We start from the raw sequence: 25,715 nt of genomic DNA on the forward strand, positions 1-25,715 counted from the left end.
CACCATTTTGCAATCCTTAAAGAACGACTGGATTTAGCCACTGTGCATCAAGGCTACTAACCCCACCAGATGAGAAACAACAGACATTATGGCCTCCGGAGAGCAGAACACATCACCACCTATGAGGGAGTCTCACCCCACTCCCAAGCCTCTGGATCAACTATCAATTTCCATGAAATGAAGGGGAATGAGCAATAGATTAAAGTACACCACACGGATGCAATCGGCAGAAACCAGACTATGGAAAACCACAGAGTAAAGGAATCAGTTTCTTCAATAAATAAATTGCAAAGGAAGACAACAAAAAAAGATGAATGAGAAACCTATAGATTAAAAGTGACTTAAAAGACATATCAAACTAAAACAAGCAGAACTAAAACATTACACAGAAGTAAACTACAGTGTTTAGGGTGTGCCAGGCTTCCGAATATTATAAAGAACCACGACCCCAAAGCCCAAAACTTTTAATGTGTGACTGAAGCTATGTAGCTTTTATTTTTATAATGGACTCACTCACTAGTCATAATATAGAATGAAACTTAATGACTACATATGCATTCTTTACAATAACTCTACTACAGCCTTCAGTAACTTAAGATCTTTGTAAAGATTAAAAGATACCTCTATGTTCAGACCTGGCTGTAATTAAGCAGAGCAACTTGATTTAAAATTAATCTAAGGCTTGAAAAGTATTTACCTATTTAGAATACAGAATAGGAATATTAAGCTTTAAAGCAAAAGATCTGACTTCCTGTCATGGTCCAATGCTTATTCCTAACTTACCTTGGCAAGGGTAAGGAGCAAGGACATTAACACTACTGAGAAGCCAAGGCACTGGGCTAGGCAACTGTCTGCACAGCTTCTTCTTGGGGCTGATGGTCTGGCAGGGAAATAACTACATATGTGACTAATGTTATGAAAAAAGTACAGGATGCTATGAAGTACATTCTTGTAATAAAAAGGAATATGACATACTCTCAGATAAAAAGAGGCAGAAGAAACACTGGAAACCATTCACTCACCCTCTGATTTTCTTAGTTCGTTTTCATCTTTAGATGATTCTGATAAAACAATGACTATTTGATAGGTAAATAAATTTATTCATATTTATCTTAATGAGCCTTAGGACATGAAGAAAAATAAACCTTGGTACCCTTAAGGCTGTACTGATGAAGAAAGGGGAAAAGAGAATGCTTATTAATAATCCAGAAGGCAAAATGAGAAGAGGTATGCAATCCTGTTAACAACCTCTGTATCTTTTACTATAAATTAACATGTATACACATGTATACACACACAGATTTATGATCATCCAAAAGACACCTGCACCCACTACTGTGGGGGTTAATGCTCTGACTCCCACGTTAGCAGGCTGCTACAATCTAATCTAACAGCCACCTTGACGGCCAAACTCACACTGGGAGAGTCCCATAGCTTCCTAGAGAATGTCCCCAAGGCCTTTAGAGAAAGATTCTATGGGTTAGAAAGAAGTAATTGAAATAGTTTAGTCAGCTTAAATGACTTTAATTTAAAAAATTAAATCCAAAGAACAGTATTTTATTTCCATATTCTTCCGTAAGTAATTTTGTTATAAACTATGGTTTTTTAAAAAAATCCCAACCCTAGGTAAATACTTATAGCTTTTTAATCTTTGAGGTTTTTAAAAAACATGCTTATACCAATATCACCTCACTGTAGCTTGTATTTAGTTACCATACCTCAAATTATTTGCTTTATTTAGAAACATAATAAAGTAACTTAATTATGTACTATTTATTTTATTCTTATATTCCACATAGGTGTTACCTACTTTTTTCTTCCATTAGCCTACAGGATCCAGGAGGTGTACATGGGCAACTTTAAAATATTCAAAGGGTAAATACAGAGTTAGAGCAACACACAGCATCATTCCTTTCTCTTTCTCCTGTCCCTTCCCTCTTAAGTAACCTTTGTAATCTTCTCTATCAGAATATCGGTAAGGGGCTAAAATATACGGTACTCAATTTTTTTACTTATTAATAAGGGCAAAGCATAAGCATTTAACTAAATGAGCCTTTGTAAATCATCTGTTTTCCACTTTTACAGATAGCAACTCAAGAATGTGTGGGAGGAATAACTACAAAGAAATTATACCTAAATTACCAAAAAATATTCAAACATTTAAAAAAGATCAATTTAGGGGCCGGCCCGGTGGCTTAGCGGTTAAGTGCGTGCGCTCCGCTACTGGCAGCCCGGGTTCAGATCCCGGGCGCGCACCGAGGCACCGCTGCTCCGGCCACGCTGAGGCCGCGTCCCACGTGCAGTGACTGGAAGGATGTGCAACTATGACGTGCAGCTATCTACTGGGGCTTTGGGGAAGAAAAAATAAAGGGAGGAGGACTGGCAATGGACGTTGGCTCAGAGCTGGTCTTCCTTGGCAAAAAGGGGAGGATTGGCACGGATGTTAGCTCAGGGCTGATCTCCCTCACAAAAAAAAAAAAAAAAAAAGGTCAATTTAGCTTTATTCCTTCAAAAATACCCAGAGAAACAAATATAACAAAACAAAATCAAGTTCTATTTGGAGACGCCCTTATAATTAGTATATAACATGTAAATAGAGTATTCATAAAGTAGTCTGATTTTTTTCTATCCTAAATCTTAGTCTACCAAGATAGCATTGGAAACTAAAGAAAAAAGAACTTTCTTTTTTTAACTGAAGATTTATTTAATATAACTTCTAAAATATGGAATGAAATTGTTAAAAGTTCTTGGTTAGTGCACTATGAACTCATAAGATGTTATTTACTATATAAACCATGCTTGTCCTATATTAAAATGGATAATGAACAGTAGACTGCAGAAAGTTTACATAAAAGCAAGTGATTAACTAAAAGCCTTCTTAATAAAACACTTAAAGATTTTTTCCAAGAGTTAAAAAATATTTTTGACAACTAAAAAACTATTATAAATAGTACACACTGATATTTTACTTATCTAATATTTATTTATAAAACCTCTAAACACAAGTTGCTTGTGTATGTTTCTGCATTTGTTTTTCTAACAATTACATACTTCTGCAAGGCAAAGAGTGACTGGCACTTTGTTAACATATGTTGTTTAGCATAATAAATAAGTTATTTGGGGACCTTTTTTCCCCAACATATTACAAGAAATTTCACAGGGATATTTTTGTTTAAGTTTACTTACTTTGTAATACGGTCAATGTTGGCAATTTGCTTCTGGTTTCGTATAATCTCAATGGCTGCCCAAAGATGCTGGATAGCTTTTGTATCCGCCTGTCGTCTTTTTGTTAAACGTGCCATGACCTGTTTACTGCTTTAGCTGTAGGGATACACAAAAACATAAGGAAAAAAAGCATGAATTACAAAATGAATTATTATCAATGTAAATGAGTAACACTATTCAGCACCTCTTGATTACTGGTGAGTACACTGACATAGCAGGTAGTATGGCCAACTTTTTATTTTCTACCATCTACATCACCAACTACTTCATAAAAATTATCATTCACTTCATGACTTCATGAAGAATGACATTTTAACTTCTAACATCTACATCACCAATTACTTCACTAAAATTATCACTCACTTCATTACTTCATGAAGAATGACATTTTAAGACCAAAAAGTTGAAAAGGTCTTCCCAAGAAGGACAAGTGGCCACCTTATGCCAATATATCAAAAAAAATATACCTTTAAATTTTATTCTAAAGCAAAAATATTACAACATAATATTTCATTTTTTGGTATTACACTGTGCATAATTTGACAGATTAATACAAAAAGGAATTTAAATGCCCTGATTCTTTGGTACTTTAGTTTACTATACTCATGGTTTAAAAATTTCAATTTTATATAGACATATTGATAAATGAAACAACATTCTTTTTTTTTTTAAATAAAACCATTAACGGAAAATGTAAGACAGTTATTTCTGGCTAGGTGTGAAAGGCTGGGGGTTGGTATACCAGAGGATGACATGGGTGGACCCAGATCAGAAATGTTCACATGCTTGGATTAGGTGTTAGTTGTTCATTACATTTTTAAGAAACAACATTGCTATTTTACTCAAATTTCAATATCCTAAGTGAACTGAGGAAAATGGCCACTAGCTGTGTCCTGGCAAGACTGAGGAAAAACACAAGGTTACAGTCTGCAGGTCTGGTGATCGATGGCCCTGCAGGAAGAGGCCACCTGCACACGGGGACTCTTGACTCGGGGAGGGAACTGACTGTTAGGGATGTCCTCGGCCACTGAGACACCTGATCCCTAAAGCACACAGGCTCGGATGCTGAGGATCTCAGGCATCAGGTAAACATTAAACCTTCTGGGAGGGCTGAAGTCTCCTTGAGCTGACCTTTTCTATCTTTTAAGGGAAGAGAAAGAGTGAGGGAAACTCACTCTCATCACTTCATACTGTGTTCCATGACTGCAGCCTCGTGAATCACATTTTTCTCTACCTCTATGTCAGTTCTCCCTCCTTCTCTGACAAACCCAAGTAAAACCAGCAGCTGCCATCAAAGCTCATCTAGAGACTCACTTCCGGTGAACCTGTCGTTAGGCTCCTGGAATAAGAAGGTGTTTTTCAGAATCACACTAACAGAAGAATTTTGAACATGTTTTAGGATTCCTGAACATCCTACCTCTTCCTGCTACTACTTATAATAGTTCCAAACTTTGCCCCACAGAGAGAATAATCCAAAAATAAAAAAATAAAATAAAATGCCAGCATTCAAGTTTTAAAGAAAACTTAGGGAAAATCAGTTGGTTCGGTATAAACTTAGACATATAACTAAAAGATAATAAAAATTACAATGATAATTTATGAATGTGTCTGTTTTAGAAAGCAGCCACTTTAAAATGAATTTCTCAGTTTATGTGCAATTGTACAGGAGTGCCAACTTTCCAAATTTGATAAGCATTATATTTATTGGTGAGAACATAAAATATGTTAGTGACATCTAATGGTGAACTATAATAATACAACTTGTCAGATTATACAAATACTCACATAAAAGAACAAAATTTCAGTCATTCTTACATACTTAAAAAAATAGTTTCCTTTCTTGTGTAAGGCACTGTGCTAGACACAATGAAGTATTTAAAAATGTACACACTGTAGTCTCTACCAGAACATAACCTAAAACTGACAGAGGAAATTTGACATATACATGGAACTACTAATTGTAAAGTCATATATGACATAAATGGTCCAAACTCTCTGCTGTGAAAAGCCAGACAAGGGAGACACTAGCTTAGGTAACACCCCAAAAATAGTAAATATGTGAGAAAAGATAAGAGAAAACGTCTTAATTTCTTTATAAGATAACTGGTTGTTTAAAGCAAAGATAAAAATAATTGTTAGGTATCATCAGGTTTATAACATATGTAGAAGTAAAACAGATGACAAGGAAATTGCACTAAGGAGGGGAAGGGGCAGTAAGTGTATCATTGTAAATTCTTACAGTTGACGTGAAGTGGTATTATATTAATTCAAGGACTACGGTAAATTGAGGGGGCATATTATAATCCCTAGAGCAAACATTAAAGAACAGAAACAGGTACACAGTTAACATATAATTCAACTTATAAAATATTTTTTCAAAATACATATATGTAAAGTTAAGAATAATTTATTCAGAACTACATAAAATACATAAAAGCAAAGCCAACATTTAAAAATAATACCTAAGTAAATAGTAAACATAACTATATAACAACAAGAAGAATATAGTGGGGACTAGTAGCAGAAACTCTAAAAGTGATGTCTTAATTCCTAGAAATGGTTAAAATCAAGATTAAAGAATTAACCAATGCTACATTTCAAGAAAACAGATGTAAAGTTAAAACTACAGATTTTTGAGATCTACCTGAACCAAGTCACACAGGTAGACATGCCCTGTAAAAAAGGTGCACCGTAAAGAAGATGCTCATAGCTATAGGAGCCCAAGCCCAAAGAATGCAGCCCAAGTAAGGCAAATACAATGAAGCCTAAGGCACGTTATACAAGTACCCAAAACAACCTGACCTGTCAGGACAAGATCTTTTTAAAGTACAACCATTGAATTCTCCTTTCCTATGAAATCTAAAATCATTCATTCATTTAACATATTTCAGGCATGCTTGTTATATGTCAGGCCCTCTTCTATGCTCTGGGAATACAGCAATAAGCAAAACAGACAAAAATCCTTCCAATATCTAGTAAATATGATTCATAATGTGGCTTCATATAAGACAAGGATAGCAATTTGGGTGTTTGTCAATAAAAAGGAAAATCTTAGAAAACGAGTTTCTTAGATCCTCTGTACAGACAGCTTATCATTTAAAGTCTGCATTGATGTGGCCAAATCAAACTTTTCAGTCCATTCTTTCCTGAATGTATACTGTATAACTGAAGTACTCAAAATTCCTAAATATGTCCAAAAACTTCATACCTCTATCCCTTTGCATAAACAGTTCTCTCTGCCTAGAATGTTCCCTTCCGTCCCTTTATTAATTGTTAAAATTTTCGTTGTTCTTTCTGGGACTCACCCCAGTGCACTTGTTCCTGACCAGCCCTTTCTCCCAGAATCAACTCAATCAAACTCACTCTCCCGGGTATTCTAATTGCAATTTGTTTATACATCAGGCAGAAATTTATTGCCTTGTACAAATAATTATAAATTCCTCAAAAGAAGCCATTAATTCAAGAAGGAAAGGACACGTCTTGTTTATTTTTCATCTATCTTTCAAGGTGCCTAACATAGTTATGAACATGATAAACTTTTGATATGGAATTATGAAATTCAACTATTCCAGCTATGTTATATAAACAACAGAGTCCCAGAGTAAGCCATCCTTTATGTTATATCAAAGATTAAGACATCAAAAAGAAAGATCAGAAGACTTGTAGAGATATTTAATATAAGCCTCAATCTTTTTTTGGCTCTAACACATCTGAGGAATTTGATAGACTCCCTTCAGGAACAGTAGCTCCTTTGGGCAGAGATTCTCAAGAGGGCTATAGTTTAAAAAATAAAAATATAAAACCAAAAGTTCCCAGTAAATTTTTTTTCCCTATTTCTTTTATTGTGGTAAAATACACATAACATAAAATTGCCATCTTAACTATTTTTTCCTTTTTTTTTGAAGATCATCTCTGAGCTAACATCTGTTGCCAATCTTCCTCTTTTTGCTGAGGAAGATTGGCCCCGTGCTAACATCTGTGCCCATCTTCCTCTACTTTATACATGGGACGCCTGTCACAGCATGGCTTGATAAGCGGTGCATAGGTCCACACCCGGGATCTGAACCTGCGAACCCTGGACCACCGAAGCAGAGTGTGCCAACCTAACCACTATGCCACCGGGCCAGCCCCCATCTTAACCATTTTTACAAGTACAGTTCAGTGGTATTAAATACATTCACATTGTTGTGCAACCATCATCCATCCTCATAACTCATTTCACCTCGTAAAAGTGAAACTCCATACCCATTAATCACTAACTCCCCATTCCCCACTCTCCCTGCCCCTGGTAACCACCATTATACTTTGTCTTGACAATCATGACTACTTTAAGTACCTCACAGAAGTGAAATCATATAATATTTGCCCTTTTGTGACTGACATATTTCACTTAGCATAATGTCCTCAATATGCATACTGTAGCATACTGCAGAATTTTCTTCCTTTTTAAGGCTGAATAATATTCCACTGCATGTATACACCACATTTTGCTTATTCTTTCATCTGTGGATGGACACTTGGGTTACTTTCACGTTTTAGCTATTGTCAATAATGCTGCTATGAATGGGTATACAAATATCTCTTCGAGACCCTGCTTTCAGTTTTTGGGGGTATAGCCCCAGAAGTGGAGTTGCTGAATCATATGGTAAATTCTATTTTTAATTTTTTAAGGAACCACTATATTGTTTTCCACAGTGGCTGCACCATCTTACATTCTCACCAATAGTGCACAAGGGTTCCAATTTCTCCACATTCTCATCAACACTTATAATTTTCTGGTTTTTTGATACTAGCAATCCTAATCGGTGTCAATTGGTCCAAATAACTTTGGCAAGGCCCCAGGTGATACTGATACTCTCTATCACTACAAATCCAGATTTAATGCAATCTCTTCCATCTATACAAGTATCTTGTTTTACATCACACAAATGCTACAAACAGAAAAAAAAAGAATGAAAGAGAAAGCAAGTCAGGAAAAACTTAAAAATAAGAAAACTTAAACAATGCATTACTTGGTGACAAATACATACGTGGGAAAACTTTTTATTGCAAGGAAATGATAAACATGATAGGAGATCAGAGAACAGCTGGTGGCAGGGAGAAGAGACTGCATCAAGGAGGAACACGCTGGGAGAGTACATAGCACCAAACATCTTCTGATTTTACTTTTGGTGATGGGTTCAAGTCTGTTTTACTATTATGTTGCCTAATATAAATATAAATAAGTATTTTGAAGTATTTACCTCAAATATTACATAAAATTTAAAAATTAATCTCATTGTATAACATGCATTTCTTTGCTACTTAGGTTAGGTTGAAATTTTCCCAAAGTCTATTAGCAATTTTAGATTACTTTTTACTGATAGTCTAGTCATACCATTTTCCCACTTACATATTAATTTCTTTATATATTAAGGTTATTCATAAAGTACTTTTCTGTTTGTCTTTTAGTAAACATTAAGTGAAATTATACTGAAATCTAGCTATGTATTCCTTTATGATAGCTTTTATGATTAGAACTCCTTTCACACTCAGGTCAGAAAAATATTCAATTGTATTTTCCTCTGTTTTTTTATAATTTTTTAAAATATTGACTTCTTAATCTGTCTGGGAATAACTTTTTAAAAAGTATTAATAAACATTATTTTTTAGAACAGTTTTAGGTTCACAGCAAAATTCATCAGAAAATACAGAGTCCCACGTCCCTGCACCCACAACCTCCCCCATTATAAACATCCCAAACCAGAGGGCACATTTGTTATAACCAATGAACCTACAGACCATTATTACCCAGAGTCCACAGTTTACCTTGGGGTTCACTCTTAGTGTTGTATATTCTATGGGTTTTCACATATGTATAAAGAGAAGTATACACCATTAAAGTGTTATACAAATAATTTCACTGTCCTAAAAATCCTCTGCACCCCCCTATTCATCTCTTCCTCCCCTCAATCCCTGGCCACCACTAATCTTTTTACTGTCTCCATCGTTCTGCCTTTCCAGAATGTCACATAGTTGGAATCACATAGGATCTATGTAGCCTTTTCAAATTGGCTTCTTTCACTTAGTAATACGCATTTAAGGTTGCTTCAGGCCTTGTCATGGCTTGATAGCTCGTTTCTTTTTAGCACTGAGTAATGTTCCACTGTCTGGATGCCCCTTACTTTATTTATCCATTCACTGACTAAAGGACATCTTGGTTGCTTCCACGTTTTGCCAATTATGAATAAAGCTGCTACAAACATCCCTGTGCAGGCTTTTGTGTGTAAGTTTTCAGCTTCTTAGGGTGGTAAAGACCAAGGAATACAACTGCTGGATTGTATGGTAAGAGTATGTTTAGTTTTATAAGAAACTGCCAAACTGTCTTCCAAAGTGGCTGTACCATTTTGCATTCCCACCAGCAATGAATGAGAGTTCCTGTTGCTCCACATCTTCTACAGCAATCAGTGTTGTCAATGGTTTGGATTTCAGCCATTCTAATAGATATATAGTAAATCGATGTTGTTTTAATTTGCAATTCTCTAATGACACATGATGTTGAACATCTTTTCATATGCTTACTTTCTATGTTTACCATTTTTGGTGAGGTGTCAGTTCAAGTCTTTTGCTCATTTTTTTTTTTTTTTTTTGCTGAGGAAAATTTGCCCTGAGCTAACATCTACTGCCAATTATCCTCTTTTAGCTTGAGGAAGATCCGCCCTGACATCTGTGCCAATCTTCCTCTATTTTGTACGTGGGTCACTGCCACAGCATGGCCACCGACGAGCAGTGTAGGTCCGCACCTGGGAACTGAACCCGGGCCGCCAAAGCAGAGCATGCTGAACCACTAGGCCACGGGGCCAGCCCCCTTTTGCTCATTTTTAAATCACGTTGTTCATTTTCCTCATGTTGAGTTTTAAAAGTTTTGAAAGTTTCTACTGTCATATCCTCAAGTTCAGAGTCCTTCCTCAGATGTGTCGAGTCTACTAACGAGCCCATCAAAGGCATTCTTCATTTCTATTAGTGTGTTTGCTCTCTAGCATTTTTCTGATCTTTCTTAGAATTTCCATTTGTCTGCTGACATTACTCATCTAATCTTGCACATTGTCTTTTTCCATTAAAGTTCTTAGCATATTAATCAGTTTTTTAAAAATTCCTGTTCCGATATTCCAACATCCCTGCCCTACTGACTTAGGTTCAGATGCTTATTCAGTTTCTTCAAACTGTGTTTTTGCCTTTGAGTATCTGCAGCAAGTAGGCCTTCAGTAATGCAGCAGTAAGGCGTGGGAGCAGATGCTTTCTACAGTCCTATGATTAGGTCTCAGAGTTTTGTTGAGCTGTGCCCTTGCACTGTGAACTTCACAAGTGCTTCTCAGTTTTCATTTCCCCCATTGGGTGGGACAAGATGGCTAGAGGGGGCTGGTGCGGGTATTTCCCTTCCTCAGGTCAGTCAGGCTTTGATAAAACTCAGCAGGTTAGGCTCTAGTAAAATAGTTTCTCTTGAGGGCTGACCTGACGGCTGACCTTATTAAGAAGAACAAAATGCTCTGGTGTATCTAAAATAGTTCTTTTTCCCCTCCCCCTGAAGGAATCATGAGGGGATTTTTTTCCCTAATATTCACTATGAGGACCTGGTAGAGCTCCTAGAGGTAAACCTCACAAAAGTGAGCGTGGGATCCCTATGACTGGGTCCCCTAGAGCTCTAACTCAGACTTGTCCACCCTAAGCCTCCAGCAATCTGCCAATCACAATCAGGTTTTCTTACCCAGCACTGGTTCCTGCGGAGGTTTCTGCTGGTGGGCTTTTGCTCCAGTAAGCTGTGATTCTACCTGCATTTCTGTTTCTCCAATTTTTGTGGTGGCAGTTTGACCTGTGGCCTCACTTCTCTCATGGACCTCAGTAGATCTGTTGATTTTTCAGTTGTTCAGCTTTTTACTTGTTATTAGGATAGAGTGGCAACTTCCAAGCATCTGACATGCCCAACCAGAAACTGTAGAATTACTTTTTTTGTGTGTGTGAGGAAGATCGGCCCTGAGCTAACATCTGCCAATCCTCCTCTTTTTGCTGAGGAAGACTGGCCCTGGGCTAACATCTGTGCCCATCTTCCTCCACTTTATATGGGACGCCGCCACAGCATGGCTTGCCAAGCGGTGTGTCGGTGTGCGCGCGGGATCCAAACCGGCGAACCCTGGGCCGCCACAGCAGAGCACGCGCACTTAACCGCTTGCGCCACCGGGCCGGCCCCTGTAGAATTACTTTTTGAATATGACACTAGACGAAAATATAGGTTTTCCCAAAGAGGATCTCCTTCTTCTCTAATGAAATGTGATACATTCCTAATCATTTATTAAATTCTTATCTATACTAGCAATAGTTCCTTTGAGGTGTTTGGTCTTTTGTTAGTATCGCACAATTTTATTTACAATAGCTTGTTTCGTTATTAGTTGTTATTAAAGTTATAATTATTAAGCTGTATTCCACTATTATAATAAGCTACATGTATAAAAGTTATAATTAATTTCATGTTGTCACTGACTGCTTTATAATTATTTCATACGTGAGTTATTATCTGCCCAATCTTAGCAGTTTTTTTGAAAGCAGGCCATATTTGAAACCTACCTTATGTCCTTAACAAATTTTTTTTTTTTTGGTAAGAAAGACTGTCCCCTGAGCTAACATCTGTTGCCAATCTTCTTCTTTCTGCTTGAGGAAGACTGTCCCTGAGCTAACATCCGTGCCAATCTTCCTCTATTTTGTATGTGGGACGCTGCCATAGCATGGCTTGATGAGTGGTGTGTAGGCCCGCACCCAGGATCCAAACCCACAAACCCCGGGCTGCTGAAGCAGGGCCTGGGAACTTAACCACTAAGCCACCGGGCTGGCCTTTAACAATTTTTATCACAAAGTATAAACAAACACTTACTGATTGAATACATTCCCCAATAAGTCCTGAGATTTAAAAAAAAAAACAGGAGAAGGAATAAAGCTAGTCTATAATAATGCTAAATGGTTGGGTAAGGTCTTAAGACTAAGGAACAACTATGCTCCATCAAGAACCTCGAAAACAATCAGTTGCTGCCCACTTTCCATACGTGGCAAGCACAGAATGTGGAGAACTGGCAAAACAGCACTTAAGGTAGATTTCTTAGAGTGGGTTTTTTAAAAAACAAATTACATTCGTTTAAGAACAGAAAATCACACTATGTAAAATACTGATCAAAGTTCTATCTAAAACCATGTTTCAGTTATTTTATTAGCTATCATAGTAAAGCAAAAGGGTGTTTCCAGACTTCTGGATTTGACAGAATAGTTGTTTAAACAACTAAATAGGGGTGGGGAAATAAAGGCTGTTAATCTTTTATTTTTATAAAGCTTTATTGAGATATAACTCACATACCGCACATTTCATCCATTCAAAGTGTACAGTTCATGGGTTTTGGTATATAATACCAACTTTTTAAAAGTGTGGTGAAGTATATTTAACATAAAATTTGCCCTTCCAACCACTTTTAAGTGTATAGGTCAGTGGCATTACTCATCTGTTGATGGAAACTTGGGTAGTTCCTACTTTTTGGATATTGTGAATAACAACTGCAATCAACACTGGCATACAAGTATCTGAGTCTCTGCTTTCAATTCCTTTGGATATATACCACGAAGTAGAATTGCTGGACCATATACTAATCCTATGCTTAACCTTTTAAGGAATCACCAAACTATGTTCCACAGTGGCTGCACCATTTTACTTTCTGCCAGCAATGTATGCAAGTTCCAATTTCTCCACCTCCTAGCCAACACTTTCTACTTTCTGTTTGTTTGGGGTTTTTATAGCCATCTTAGTAGGTGTGAAGTAGTGTTTTATTTGTGGTTTCCCCAATGACTAATGATGCTGAACATCTTTACATGTGTTTATTGGCTATTTGTATATCTTCTTTGGAGAAATGTCTATTTGAGTCCTTTGCTCATTTTTAAATTGGCTTGTCTTTTTGTTGTTGAGTTGTAGGAGTTCTTTATATATTCTAGATATTAATCCCTTATCAGATATAAGTTTTGCAAATATTTTCTACCATTTTGTAGATTGTCTTTTCACTTTCTTGATAACGTCCTTTGATGCACAAAAACGTTTTTGGTTTTGATGAAGTATAATGTATTTATTTTTTCTTTTTATTGCTCCTGCTTTTGGTGTCATACCTAAGAATCCTATGTAATATCTAAGGTCATGGAGACTAAGCCCTATGTTTTCTTCTAAGAGTTTTATGGTTTTAGCTCTTATATTTAGGTCATTGATCCATTTTGAGTTAATTTTTGTACATGGGGTGAGGGAGGGACCCAACTTCATTCTTTCACATGTGGATATCCAGTTACCCCAACACCATCTTTTGAAGAGACTATTCTTTGAATAGAATAGTTGAATAGACTTGACATCTTTGTCAAAAATCAATTGACCATAGCTGTACATTTAGTCCTGAACCCTAAATTCTATTCCATTAGTCCATATGTCTATCCTTATGCCAGTCCCACATAGTTTTGATTATTATAGCTTTGTAGCAAGTTTTGAAATAGGGGAGTGTGAGTCCTCCAACTTTGTTCTTCTTTTTCCAGACTGTTTTGGCTATCCAGGGCACTTTGAAATTCCATATGAATTTCAAGATCACCTGTTTCATTTATCAAAAAAAAAAGGGGGGGGGCCACTGGAATTTTCATGGGGACTGCACTGAATCTCTATACTGCTTTGGGTAGTATTGACATCTTGACAATATTGTCTTCCTATCCATGAACACAAGATGCCTTTCCATTTATTTTGGTCTTTAATTTCTTTCAGCAATGTTTTTTAATTTTCAGTGCACAAGTCTTTCACCTCCTTGGTTAAATTTATTCCCAGGTATTTTGTTTTTTTTAGATGCTAATGTGAATGGAACTGCTTTCTTAATTTCCTCTTCTGATCGTTCATTGTTGGTATATAGAAACATACCGATTTTTGTGTGTTGGCCCTGTACCCTGCAACTTTGCTGAACTTATAAGCTCTAATAACTTTCTTGTGGATTCTTTTGGATTTTCTAAAACAAGATCATGTCATCTCCAAATACAGTTTTATTTCTTCCTTTCCAATTTGAATGTCTTTTATTTCTTTTTCTTGACTAATTGCTCTGACTAGAACTTACAGTACAATATTAAATAGCAGTAATTAAAGCGAGCATCTTTGTCTTGTTCCTGATCTTAGAGGGGAAAGCTTTCACTGGTTGGCCTTTGATTATAATATTAGCTTGGGTTTTTAATAAATATCCTTTATCACGTTGAGGAAGTTCCCTTCTAGCCCTAATTTTCTGAGAGTTTTTAACTTGAAAAGGTATTAGATTTTGTGAAATGCCTTTCTGCACCAACTGATATGATCATATTTTTTTCCCTTCATTCTACTAACGTGATGTATTACATTGATGGATTTTCTTATGTTAAACCACCCTTGCATTCCTGGTATAAAGCCCACTTGGTCATGGTGTCCATTTGTGTCGCCCCAAAATTCGTATGTTGAAAACCTAATGCTCAAGGTGATGGTATTAAGAGGTGAGGCCTTTAGGAGGTTATTAGGTCATGAGGGCAGAGCCTTCATGGATGGGATTGGAGCCCCTACAAAAGAAGCCCCAGAGATATCCCTTGCAACTTCCCCTATGTAAGACAGAAGGAGAAGTCAATAGTCTGGAACTTGTTGGAGAGCCCTCATCCAACCATGTTTGTACCCTGATTGGACCTGCAGCCTCCAGAACTGTGAGAAATAAATTTCTGTTGTTTACAAGCCACCCAGTCTGTGGTATTTTGATATAGCAGCCCAAACAGACTAAGACACTGGTTTTACCATCATTTCATAAAATAAAAAAATATTTTAAAATAAGAAAGTAAAATGGTCATATAGCCAGAAATAAGTCCTTTAAAGTGAATAGATTTAGATTCATAAAAAGTATTCATTATATTGTTTCTCATTTTTCTCATTTCACAGTTTATCTCTGACTTTTATTAGTCTTTGGATAGGTGTTTGCAATAAATCATCAGAGAAATAATATTTACCTTAAAATTATAAAAACTGTGGAGTTACAGTCATATTTTAGTTAACAATATTTGGACGTTATGAAAAAGAAATCCATAAAAATTGAGATACATGAACTTTTCTTAGTAATTTATACCTATCCTTTATAAAAATATACACTGTAATTACTGTGCTTTGAATAAAATCAAGTTGTACATGACTAGTTAGGTACACGTTCATTAATTGTTAAAAATATGAAACAAAAATTTCTACACAGAATGTCAGGTTCTGGTAATAGCAGAGTACTTGCCAATGAGAACTTGAAAAGCTGAACTAAAAAAGATATATATATCTTTTTGAAAGCAAAAAAGAACTAACAAGGTGCTGAAACTTACAGAATTAAGATAGAGAAAAACAGAAAATCAAGAGCCAAGCCTTGATTTGGGGTCACATTTCTCCTATATAGGCAGCTGGCAATTCTGTAAGAGGCAGCTAAGAACATGAGCAAAGCTTTCAACAGACACAAGGCTAAGAGGATAAAAAAATTAGAATTGAGTACCTACTATGGGAGGAGGGAGATATTATAACCCCTTCAAACTTTAAGTTGACAAACTGAAAGGCTGTACCATAGGAGTAAGAGAGAACTGCAAAGAATTCAGTCCTTACATATAATTACCTAGTAATAAATGAAAAGTATATAATTAACTACAAAATGAATAAACTACCATTATTCTTAAACTTCAAATCAGCTCAGCTGTTGATGGGATTAATGTGATCTAGGATTACTGGTACTCCTGGCTGTTGGTCAAAAGCAAACATAAATCCTTTCTAGATAACATCATCCTGAATCTCAATTTTTTAAAACTCCTACAATTTTTCATATATAGTATATGGAACACAAGTAAAAATAACCAAATATACAAAGAGTCAAGGCAGTATCACCAAAAATTAAGAAAACAAAACAAAAAAAATAGAAACAAACTTACAGGAGAAGTTCTAGATGATGCAGTTATTAGACGTGGACTTTAAAAATATGCTTGAGGGCCAGCCTTGTGGCCTAGTGGTTCAAGTTCCGTGTGCTCCGCTTCAGCAGCCGGGGTTTGCCAGTTGGGATCCCCGGCGTGGACTTATACCACTTGTCAGCCATGCTGTAGTGGCAACCCACATACAAAATAGAGGAAGATTGGCACAGATGTTAACTCAGGGCTAATCTTCCTCAAACAAAAAAAAAAGAGGAAGATTGGCCGCAGATGTTAGTTTGGGCTGAATCTTCCTCAGCAAAAACAAAAACTATGCTAGATATGTTTGAGAAATTAAAAGAAAAGATTGATAATTTCAGCAGAGAACAAGAAACAATATAAAGAAGCTAAATGGAAAGGATAGAGTTAAAAAACCACAATAATGAGAGCACTCAATGGATGGGTTTAACATCAGATTAGATACAGATGAAAAGAGAATTAGTAAACCTGAAGATTATTTTCAAAAGAAAGTATCCAGAAGAAAGCATGGAGAAACAAGTTCATAAGAGATACACGGATATGATAATAAGGTTTAACTTATATTTCACTGCAATCCCAAAAACAAAGAAAAGAAAGAATGGAGCAGAATTAACTTTCAAAGAGAGAGTGGCTGATAATTTTCCATAACTGATAAAACACATCAAGCCACAGATTCAAGGATCATTACCAGAAAGCAAAACCAGATGAATACGAAGACAACTACACCTAGGCACATCACAGTAAAACTGCCTAAAACCAAAGAGAAAAAGAGAAAACTTTTAGTTACCAGAGGAAAAGTCATATTACCTTCAAAGGAGCAATAATACAACTGCAAGCTGACTTCTCAACCAAAACAACCCAAGTCAGAAGACAATGAAATAATATCTTCAAAGTGCTCAGAGAAAATAACTGCAAATAAAAATTTCCATGCCTGCAAAAATGAAAGGTAAATAACATATAGTTTATATAAACCAAAACTTTATAACCAGCAGTCCCATAATACAGAAACTAAAGATGTTTCTCAAGCAGAAGGAAAAGAATCCCAGAGGAAAACTGAGAAACTGCAAAAAGCAATGAAGAGCAATGAAAAGGGTACACATGTGGGTAAATCTAAATAAATACTAATTGTATACAACAACAACAACATCTCCTAGGTGTACAACACATACAGAATTTAGATAGGTGACCACAACTGCCTAAAGTCAAGACTGAGGTAAATGGGGTTAAAAGCCTGTTTTAAGTTCCTTGCATTATCTGGGAAGAATAAAAGAATTTGTATTAGACACCTTGATACATCAAGGACACAGGTTACTACCTCTAGAGTAATCAATAAAAGTAAAAGGATGCATAACTACCAAGCTATTAGATGTGGAATAAAGAATAATACAAAATGCTTTATGAACACCCTCCCACCACCAACAAAGATGAAAGAAAAAGGAGCAAGATGAATAAAAACGATATATTATGATGATAGATTTAAACCCAAATACATCAGTCATTACATTAAATCTAAACAGAGCAGCTTCAATAAAAGATAGCAATTTTGAGACTGGATTAAAAACAACAACAATAAAACAAAAACCTAGCTACATGCTTTTTGCAAAAGACACATCTTAAATATAGGGACACATTAAGTTTGTAAAGAAAAGGGTAAAAAAAAAAAAGAATCATGCCAAATTATTATCAAAAAGAAAGCTGGCAAGAGGGCAATAACGTAAACTATTACTAAGGAAAAAGAGGGTCACTTTGTAAGAAAAAAAAGGTTCAACTAATTAGGAAATATTCTAAATTTTATGTACTTAAATCTCAAAACATATAAAGCAAAAACTGACAGAACTAAAAGGAAAAATAGACAAATCCACAGTCATAGCAGGAGATTTTAACATACCTCTCTCAACAACTGATGAAACAAGGGGAAAAATTACTAAGTATATACAAGAATTACAAAAATATTTAACAAACTTGACTAACTGATATATATAAACCTCTGCAGCCAATAACCACAGAATGCACATTCTTTTCAAATGCACACAGAATGTTTATGCAATTGATCACATACTGAGTATAGCAAGTCTCAACAAATTTCAAAGGATTGAAATTATACATTCTGCTCTCTGCCCACGTTAGAACTGAAAAAGATATCAGTAACAAAAGATAACCAAAAACATTCCTAAGTTTTTGGAAGCTAAAAAACATTCTTCTGGATAACATATGGGTCAATGAAAAAAATCACAATAAAAATCAGGAAATATAATGAAAGTAATGAAAATGGAAATACTAATTATCAAAAGTTCTGAAATGTACTTAAAAGAAAATTTATAACCTTAAATGCATATAGAAGAAAAGCAGGGAGAGGATGAAAAGCAATGATCTAAGCATCTATCTCAAGAAATTATAAAATGAAAAATTAAACCAAAAAAAACAGAAAGAAGGAAATTTCATATATATGTATATAGACACATATATATAATGAACAGAAATCAAAGAACTAGGAAACATACAAAAGAGAGATTCAATAAAAAGAAAAGTTGATTCTTTGAAAAGACAAACAAAATTGATAAACCCCTGGTGAAACTATCAGACGACTATCAAAACAGACACAAGAAGAAATAGAAAACCTGAATAAGTCTATAACTACTAAAGAGGTTGGATCGATAATTTACAATTTTCCCACAAACTCCAGAACCAGATTGCTTCACCTTAGATTCTACCAAACATTTCAAGAAGAAAAAACACTAATCTTACAGAAACTCTTTCTGAGAACAGAAAAAGAGGAAATATGTCATAACCTGACAAATGACCTTGATATCAAAACCTGACAAAGGACATTGGGAGAAAACAAAGTTGTACGCCTATCTCATTCATGATCATGAATGCAAAAATACTAAACAAATACTAGCAAATCAAATCCAGCAATACATAAAGAAAAATACAGCTTGACCAAGTTTGTTACATTCCTAGCAATTCACCTATTAATGGAATAAAGGAAAACAATCATATAATCAGCTCAATAATGCAGAAAAACACTGGATAAAATTCTTCATCCATTCATAACAAAAACTCAAAGCAAAACAGAAATAGATGGGAAACTCCTTAATCCGAAAAAGGGTAGCCATATAAAACCAACAGCAGAAAAATCATACTCAATGAAATGTTCAAAGCTTTCTCTCTGCAAATGAGAATGAGCTAAGATACCCATACTCACCATATTCAACACTGTACCGGAGGACCTCATCAGTGCAATAAGGCAAGAAAAAGAAATAAGATATATACAGATTGGAAAAGAAGAATTAAAACTGTCATTATTCAGAGATAACATGTTTCTATCTACAGAAAATTCCAAAACACACCTACAGATGAATAACTAAAATTAATAAGTGACTTCAATAACATTAGTGGACAGAAGGTCTATACAAAAAATTACTTATTTCTATATACTAGTAAAAAACAATGAGTAAATGAAAAAAAATTTTAAGATATTATTTACAATGTCACCCAAAAAAGTCAGATCTAGGAATAAATCTAACAAAAAATACTCAAGATCTCTCTCCAGAAAGCCATAAAACATTATTGAGAAAAAGTAAAAATGACCAACGGATACATCATATTCACAGATTAAAAGATTAATACTGTAAAAATTGTTAATTCTTTCCCAAAATGATTTACAAATTCAGTGAAACTCCAATCAATACTCCAGAGGAATTTTTAGTGTGAAAATTAACAATCTCATTCTGAAATTTATATGGAAATGTAAATGGCCAAGAATAGCCACTAACAAATAAGATATAAACAACAAATAAGTAACAAATAAGACAGTAACAAAGAAGATATAATTGGAAGATCTGATAACATAAATCAAGATTTATTGTAAAGCTACAGTAATTGAGACAGTGTCAAATAGGGACAAAAACAGTCATATAAATTCATGGAAAGGAATAGAGAATCCAGACACAGACCCACGCATATATGGACACTTGATTTATGTGACAAAGATGGTACTGCAGAGCAATAGTTCCATAAATAATGCTGGCTCAATCAGATATCCATATGGGGGAAAAAAAATCAGACAACTCTTAACCACACACAACAAAATGAACTCTCCGTAGATTATAGATATAAACATATAAGCTTCTAGAAGAGAAGATAATTGCAGACTATCTTCATGATCTTGAAATAGGAAAAGAGTTCTTCTTACACAGGATACATACAAACACTAAACTGCTAAATAGAACTACATTAAAACTAAGAATTTGTTTATAAAGACATATCATTAGGACAGTAAAAATTTATAGACAATACCAAGAACAAGCAAGACGTGAGCAAAGGGAACTCTCATACCCTGCTATTGAAATGTAAATTGGTACACTGCTTTGGAAAACAGTTTGGAATTATAAAAGTTGAAGGTTCTGCTCCTAGGTATATATACTCAACAGAAATGCATGTACCTGGTACCAGAAGACAGGTACAAGAATTTCAAAGAAGCAGTATTCGTAATTACCCACAATTGGAAGCAACGCTACGTTCACTATCAGTAGACTGGATAAATTTATTGTGGTTTAGTCATACCATGAAACATAATAAAAACTACATAACAGGGCCAGCCCAGTGGCATAACAGTTAAGTTTGCGCACTCTGCTTCAGCGGCCTGGGGTTCGCAGGTTCGGATCCTGGGTGCGGACCTACACACTGCTCGTCAAGCCATGTTGTGGCAGCGTCCTACATATAAAGTAGAGGAAGATGGGCACAGATATTAGCTCAGGGACAATCTTCCTCAAGCAAAAAGAGGAGGATTGGCATCAGATGTTGGCACAGGGCCACTCTTCCTCACTAAAAACAAAAACAAAAACAAAAACAAAAAACTACATAACAGTGAAACTGAATGAACTAGCTAAATGCAGTATATGTAGATGATTCTCCCTAAAGCCACTCACAAAATAATACATGATACCAAACATACAGTTCAAAAATAACTGAACATCAGAGAAGTTCTAAGACCACAGAAATGAACAGACTAGGGAACTATCCCACTATCTGGGTTGGGGCACATTCCGCAATGCTGTTAAGAGTCGTCTTGACCTGGATTGTGATTACATGAGTATATTTATTTAGTGATCATTCATTGAGCCATACATTATGATAATGTGGACGTGTTCACTTTCCTATATGGATGTTATTCTTCAATCTAAAAGTTTTTAAAAGAGGGAGAAAGTATCACACAATGTAAACAATTAATATCCTTATCTATATTTAATCCATTGAAAACATCTGTTATTTAAGTAGATCAGAAATAGTTCTATGCACAGCACTTTGCACATAACTCTGCAGGAAAGAAACTGGGCCTTATAAACCTTTAAGAGCTATTGGTAGTTCTGTATTCCTTGCAAAATGCCTTAAAAATTTACATTAATAGTGCTAAATCATTTCATCTAGATTGTATATTTGTCGATTAGAAATCTATTTACAACATATGTTAAAATAAAAGAAAAAGACACTGAATCATACACAAATAAAAGCGTAAGTGTGTATATCTTACTGGCTTTAAAGCTAACCCAGACTGTCTGAGCTTTTTACAAACAGAATTGCTATCTACCCGACACATTCCATGGAAATACGTGCCTAAAGAAAGAGGGTAAAATAGTCTCCACAGTGAGGGCAGCTATGGAATGGCAAAGACAAATCGACTCGTTTGTCCTCCACCTATCTTTGTATTTTATACTACTTCAAGTGGAATCCAAAACTCCACTTTCAAGAAATTTTTGAATTAACATAATAGTGCATGTACCCTTTAAGTGGTGCTTCCCTTTCTCTACTCAGTAAAACCGAAATGCACCACAAAGAAGGGAGATGTGGGCTCAGAGCAAGGTGCCAAGTGATGACGGCAGGAGCCTCCAGAAACTTGGATCTGCACACCACACAGCTCTTACATGGAAAACCTCACACTAAGGTGCTTTGGGTTCATTTAATCTTTTGGCTTCATGTTCTAAGACCTGAATCCATGCCTAAAAGGAAAGTGAAGGCTTCAAAATGTACACATTGCACTTAATTTCTGGCATATGATTGCTAGATCTATAAATGGACCAATTAATTTAACAGACTATCACTTAAAAATGCAATGGAGTTATTAGGAACATGCAAATCAAAACTACAATGAGGGGGCTAGCCCACATCATAGTGACTAATTTCGGCACACCCCACTTCAGCCACCCAGGTTCACTGGTTGGGATCCTAGGCATGGACGTATACCACTCGTCAGCCATGTTGTGGCAGCAACCCACATACAAAATAGAGGAAGACTGGCAACAGATGTTAGCTGAAGGCAAATCTTCCTCAGCAAAAAAGAAAAAGGAAAAAAAAAAACTACAATGAGATACCAACTCACACCCATATGGATGGCTACTACCAAAAAAAAAAAAAAACGGAAAACATATGTTGGTGAGGATGTGGAGAATCTGGAACTCTTGGGCACTGCTGGTGATAATGTTAGATAGTACAGCTGCTGTGGAAAACAGTATAGTAGTTCCTCAAAAATTAAAAATAGAATTATCATATGATCCAGCAATTTCCCTTCTGGGTATACACCCAAAAGAATTGAAAGCAGGGTCTCAAAGAGATATTTGTACACCCACATTCATAGCTGCATTATTCACAATAGCTAAAACAGGTAAGCAACCCAGGTGTCCGTCGATGGATGAATGGATAAGCAAAATGTGGTATAAACATGCAATGGAATATTATTCAGCCTTAAAAAGGAAGGAAATTCTGCAATATGCTACAACATGAGTGAACCTTGAGGACATTAAGAGAAATCAGCCAGTCACAAAAAGACGAACACTGCATGGTTCTACTTATATGAGGTACTTAAGAGTAGCAAAAATCATAGAAGCAAAGTAGAATAGTTGTTGCCAGGGATTGGGGAGGAGGAGAGAATGGGGAGTTATTGTTAAATAGGTATAGAGTTTCTGTTTTAGAAGATAAAATGAGTTATGGAGATGGATGATGTTTACGGCTGTACAACAGTGCGAATGTATTGAACACCACTGAAGTATACATTCTAAAATGGTTAAGATGGTAAATTTTGTGTGTATTTTAATAAAAAAAAATTTTTAATGTAACAGTTTTGGTGTCAAAAAGGAGTCTATTAGTCAAAAAAGGAGTCTTTTAATAGATTCTTGTTTTTTTAAATGCCTTTCACAGTAGTCTCTGCAATAATCATTTATTGTCAGTAGACTCATGTTTTTTTTTGAGGAAGACTGGCCCTGAGTTAACATCTGTTGCCAATCTTCCTCTTTTTTCTTTTTTCTCCCCAAAGCCCCAGTACATAGTTGTATATCCTAATTGTAGGTCCTTCTAGTTCTTCTATGTGGGACGCCACCTCAGCACGGCTTGAAGAGCGGTGAGTAGGTCCATGCCCAGGATCCGAACCGGCCAACCCCAGGCCGCCAAAGCGGAGTGCGATACTTAACTGCTGCACCACCGGGCCAGCCCCAGTAGACTCATTTTCTTATTAATTTAAAGGTACAGATGATTATATTTGAGTTTTAGAATCCTATTTTAAAATAGTATAACTTTTATGACATTTAATTAGTCTTCATTACTAGCAAAATCATGATCCAAGTTTGGGCAGATGCATCATCCAACAACAGCCAACAAGGCACCTCCAGAACTGCAATGAGATTTACCCACAATTTGAAAAGGAGCACACGATCTTTGCAGAAAACATGTAAGAAGCAGCAAGTCAAATATTTTTCCTGATTTTATGCCTCATGGAATTTGATATACTTAACAGTCCACTTATAAGAGAAATAATAAGAATACTTAGCCATAAAGATAAATACATATAGAATCTAAGACTCCTTTTAAATGACATGTCCTGCCCAAGACCGTGGGGATGGAGTCTGGATATTTGTATTTTTTTAACTTTACAAAGGATTCTGACAGGAAATGAGAAATTCTGATGGGCAACTAATGTAGAGTCTATATAAATTCTGTTTATATTGATAAAAAATACATCAAACACTAAACTGTGTCAGTGCCAGGATAATGTCAGAATTTGTGTGTCCTACTAAGTTTAGCTTTAATTTAGTCCATTAGCCAAGGCTTTATACCACTGTTATTATTTTACTTACACCTTTCATCCACATTCATTTGGTCACAATCACTTACTGCACACCTCTGGGCACTAGGCTAGACACTGGAAATACAGATGCTTGTGCCAGGCACAGCCGAGCCCTCAAGGTGCTTACGGCTGGTGCTGGTGGACAGAGCTGTAAGCAGGGGCCACACAAGGGAGCCACAGAGGGCAACTTATCCTGAGGGCAGCGTGAGGAAAGAAGGGCTGGCTGCATTGAAATGTCAACACCAGTCAAGTCCTAAAAATGACTGTGATAAACACTGTATTTGCAGAACTGTCCTCAGCCAAACACATTCAAAACCAATTCTTAATATTCTTACCTGAGTCTGCAGAGTCAAGGGAGTAGTCACAATCATCTTTATGCTCTATGTTTACTCTCACTTTGCATAAAAATCAACGGCCGTGTTCAGAACAAAACCTGAAATAGTCCTCTCATTCCTATCTCTCTATCACAAATCCTTACCTCCACCATTTTCATAAGCCACAGTCAGAACCCAAACCATTCCTGATGATACTCACAAAAAATCTTCCCCAATTGCTATTAGCCAGGAAAGGAAATAAAATATCCTGGATATGAATTTCAGCTGTGGCCATCTACAACCAGGAAGAGCAAACCTGACTCCACTAAGGTGAAGAAGGAAGAAGGAAGGGAGGCAGAAGGAAGGGGCAAAGGGTAAGAGGGAAGGGGCGGGGGAGACAGGAGGGGAGGGGGTGGGGGCAGGAGAAGGAGGGGTAGGAGAAGGGGAGGCAGAAGGGGAGAGGGAGGGGACAAAGGGGGAGAGGGGAGAAGGGGAGAAGAGGGGGAGGAGAAGGAGGAAAGTTGAGAAAAAGCAGCAAAAGAAAAGCAAAGCCAACAGGAGCTTTGGAAAATAACGGGTTTTTCCCAATTTGAAAATGCGCAAAAAAGTGGGACTTCATCAGATTAAAGAGCTTCTACAAGGCAAATGAAACCAGGATCAAAGTGAATAGACAATCCACCAGCTGGGAGAAAATATTTGCAAAACATATATCTGACAAGGGGTTAATCTCCATAATATAGAAAGAACTCACACAACTGAACAACAAAAAAACAAACAACCCAATCAAAAAATGGGCAGAGGAAATGGACAGACATTTCTCCAAAGAAGATATACAAATGGCCAATAGGCACATGAAAAGATGTTCAACATCACCAATCATCAGGGAAATGCAAATCAAAACAACACTAAGATATCACCTCACACCCGTTAGAATGGCTATAATCACCAAGACAAGAAACAGCAAATGTTGGAAAGGATGTGGAGAAACAGGGATCCTCATACACAGCTGGTGGGAATGCAAACTGATGCAGCCTCTATGGAAAACGGTATGGAGATTCCTCAAA

At 36.1% G+C, this 25,715-nt stretch overlaps 1 protein-coding gene across 11 annotated transcripts in view; it reads right to left on the reverse strand.

Moving 5' to 3' along the window:
- The window catches only part of ZMYND11 (zinc finger MYND-type containing 11), a 122,511-nt gene that overhangs the window by 75,916 nt on the left and 20,880 nt on the right, over window positions 1–25,715 (reverse strand). For 8 of the 11 annotated variants that reach the window (XM_014783711.2, XM_004425428.3, XM_004425427.3 and 5 more), the window contains exon 2: window positions 3,187–3,321. In XM_014783711.2, coding sequence (XP_014639197.1) covers window positions 3,187–3,302 — 116 coding nt within the window. In that variant the 5' untranslated portion in view covers window positions 3,303–3,321. Of the gene's footprint in view, window positions 1–3,186; window positions 3,322–4,400; window positions 4,555–16,209; window positions 16,378–25,715 lie in introns of those variants that run through there. The other 3 variants (XM_087420889.1, XM_087420890.1, XM_087420892.1) reach the window with 3 other exon arrangements.

The sequence above is a fragment of the Ceratotherium simum genome, chromosome 32 (assembly GCF_057802395.1).
Source record: "Ceratotherium simum simum isolate JZ-2026a chromosome 32, ASM5780239v1, whole genome shotgun sequence".
NCBI lineage: Eukaryota > Metazoa > Chordata > Mammalia > Perissodactyla > Rhinocerotidae > Ceratotherium > Ceratotherium simum.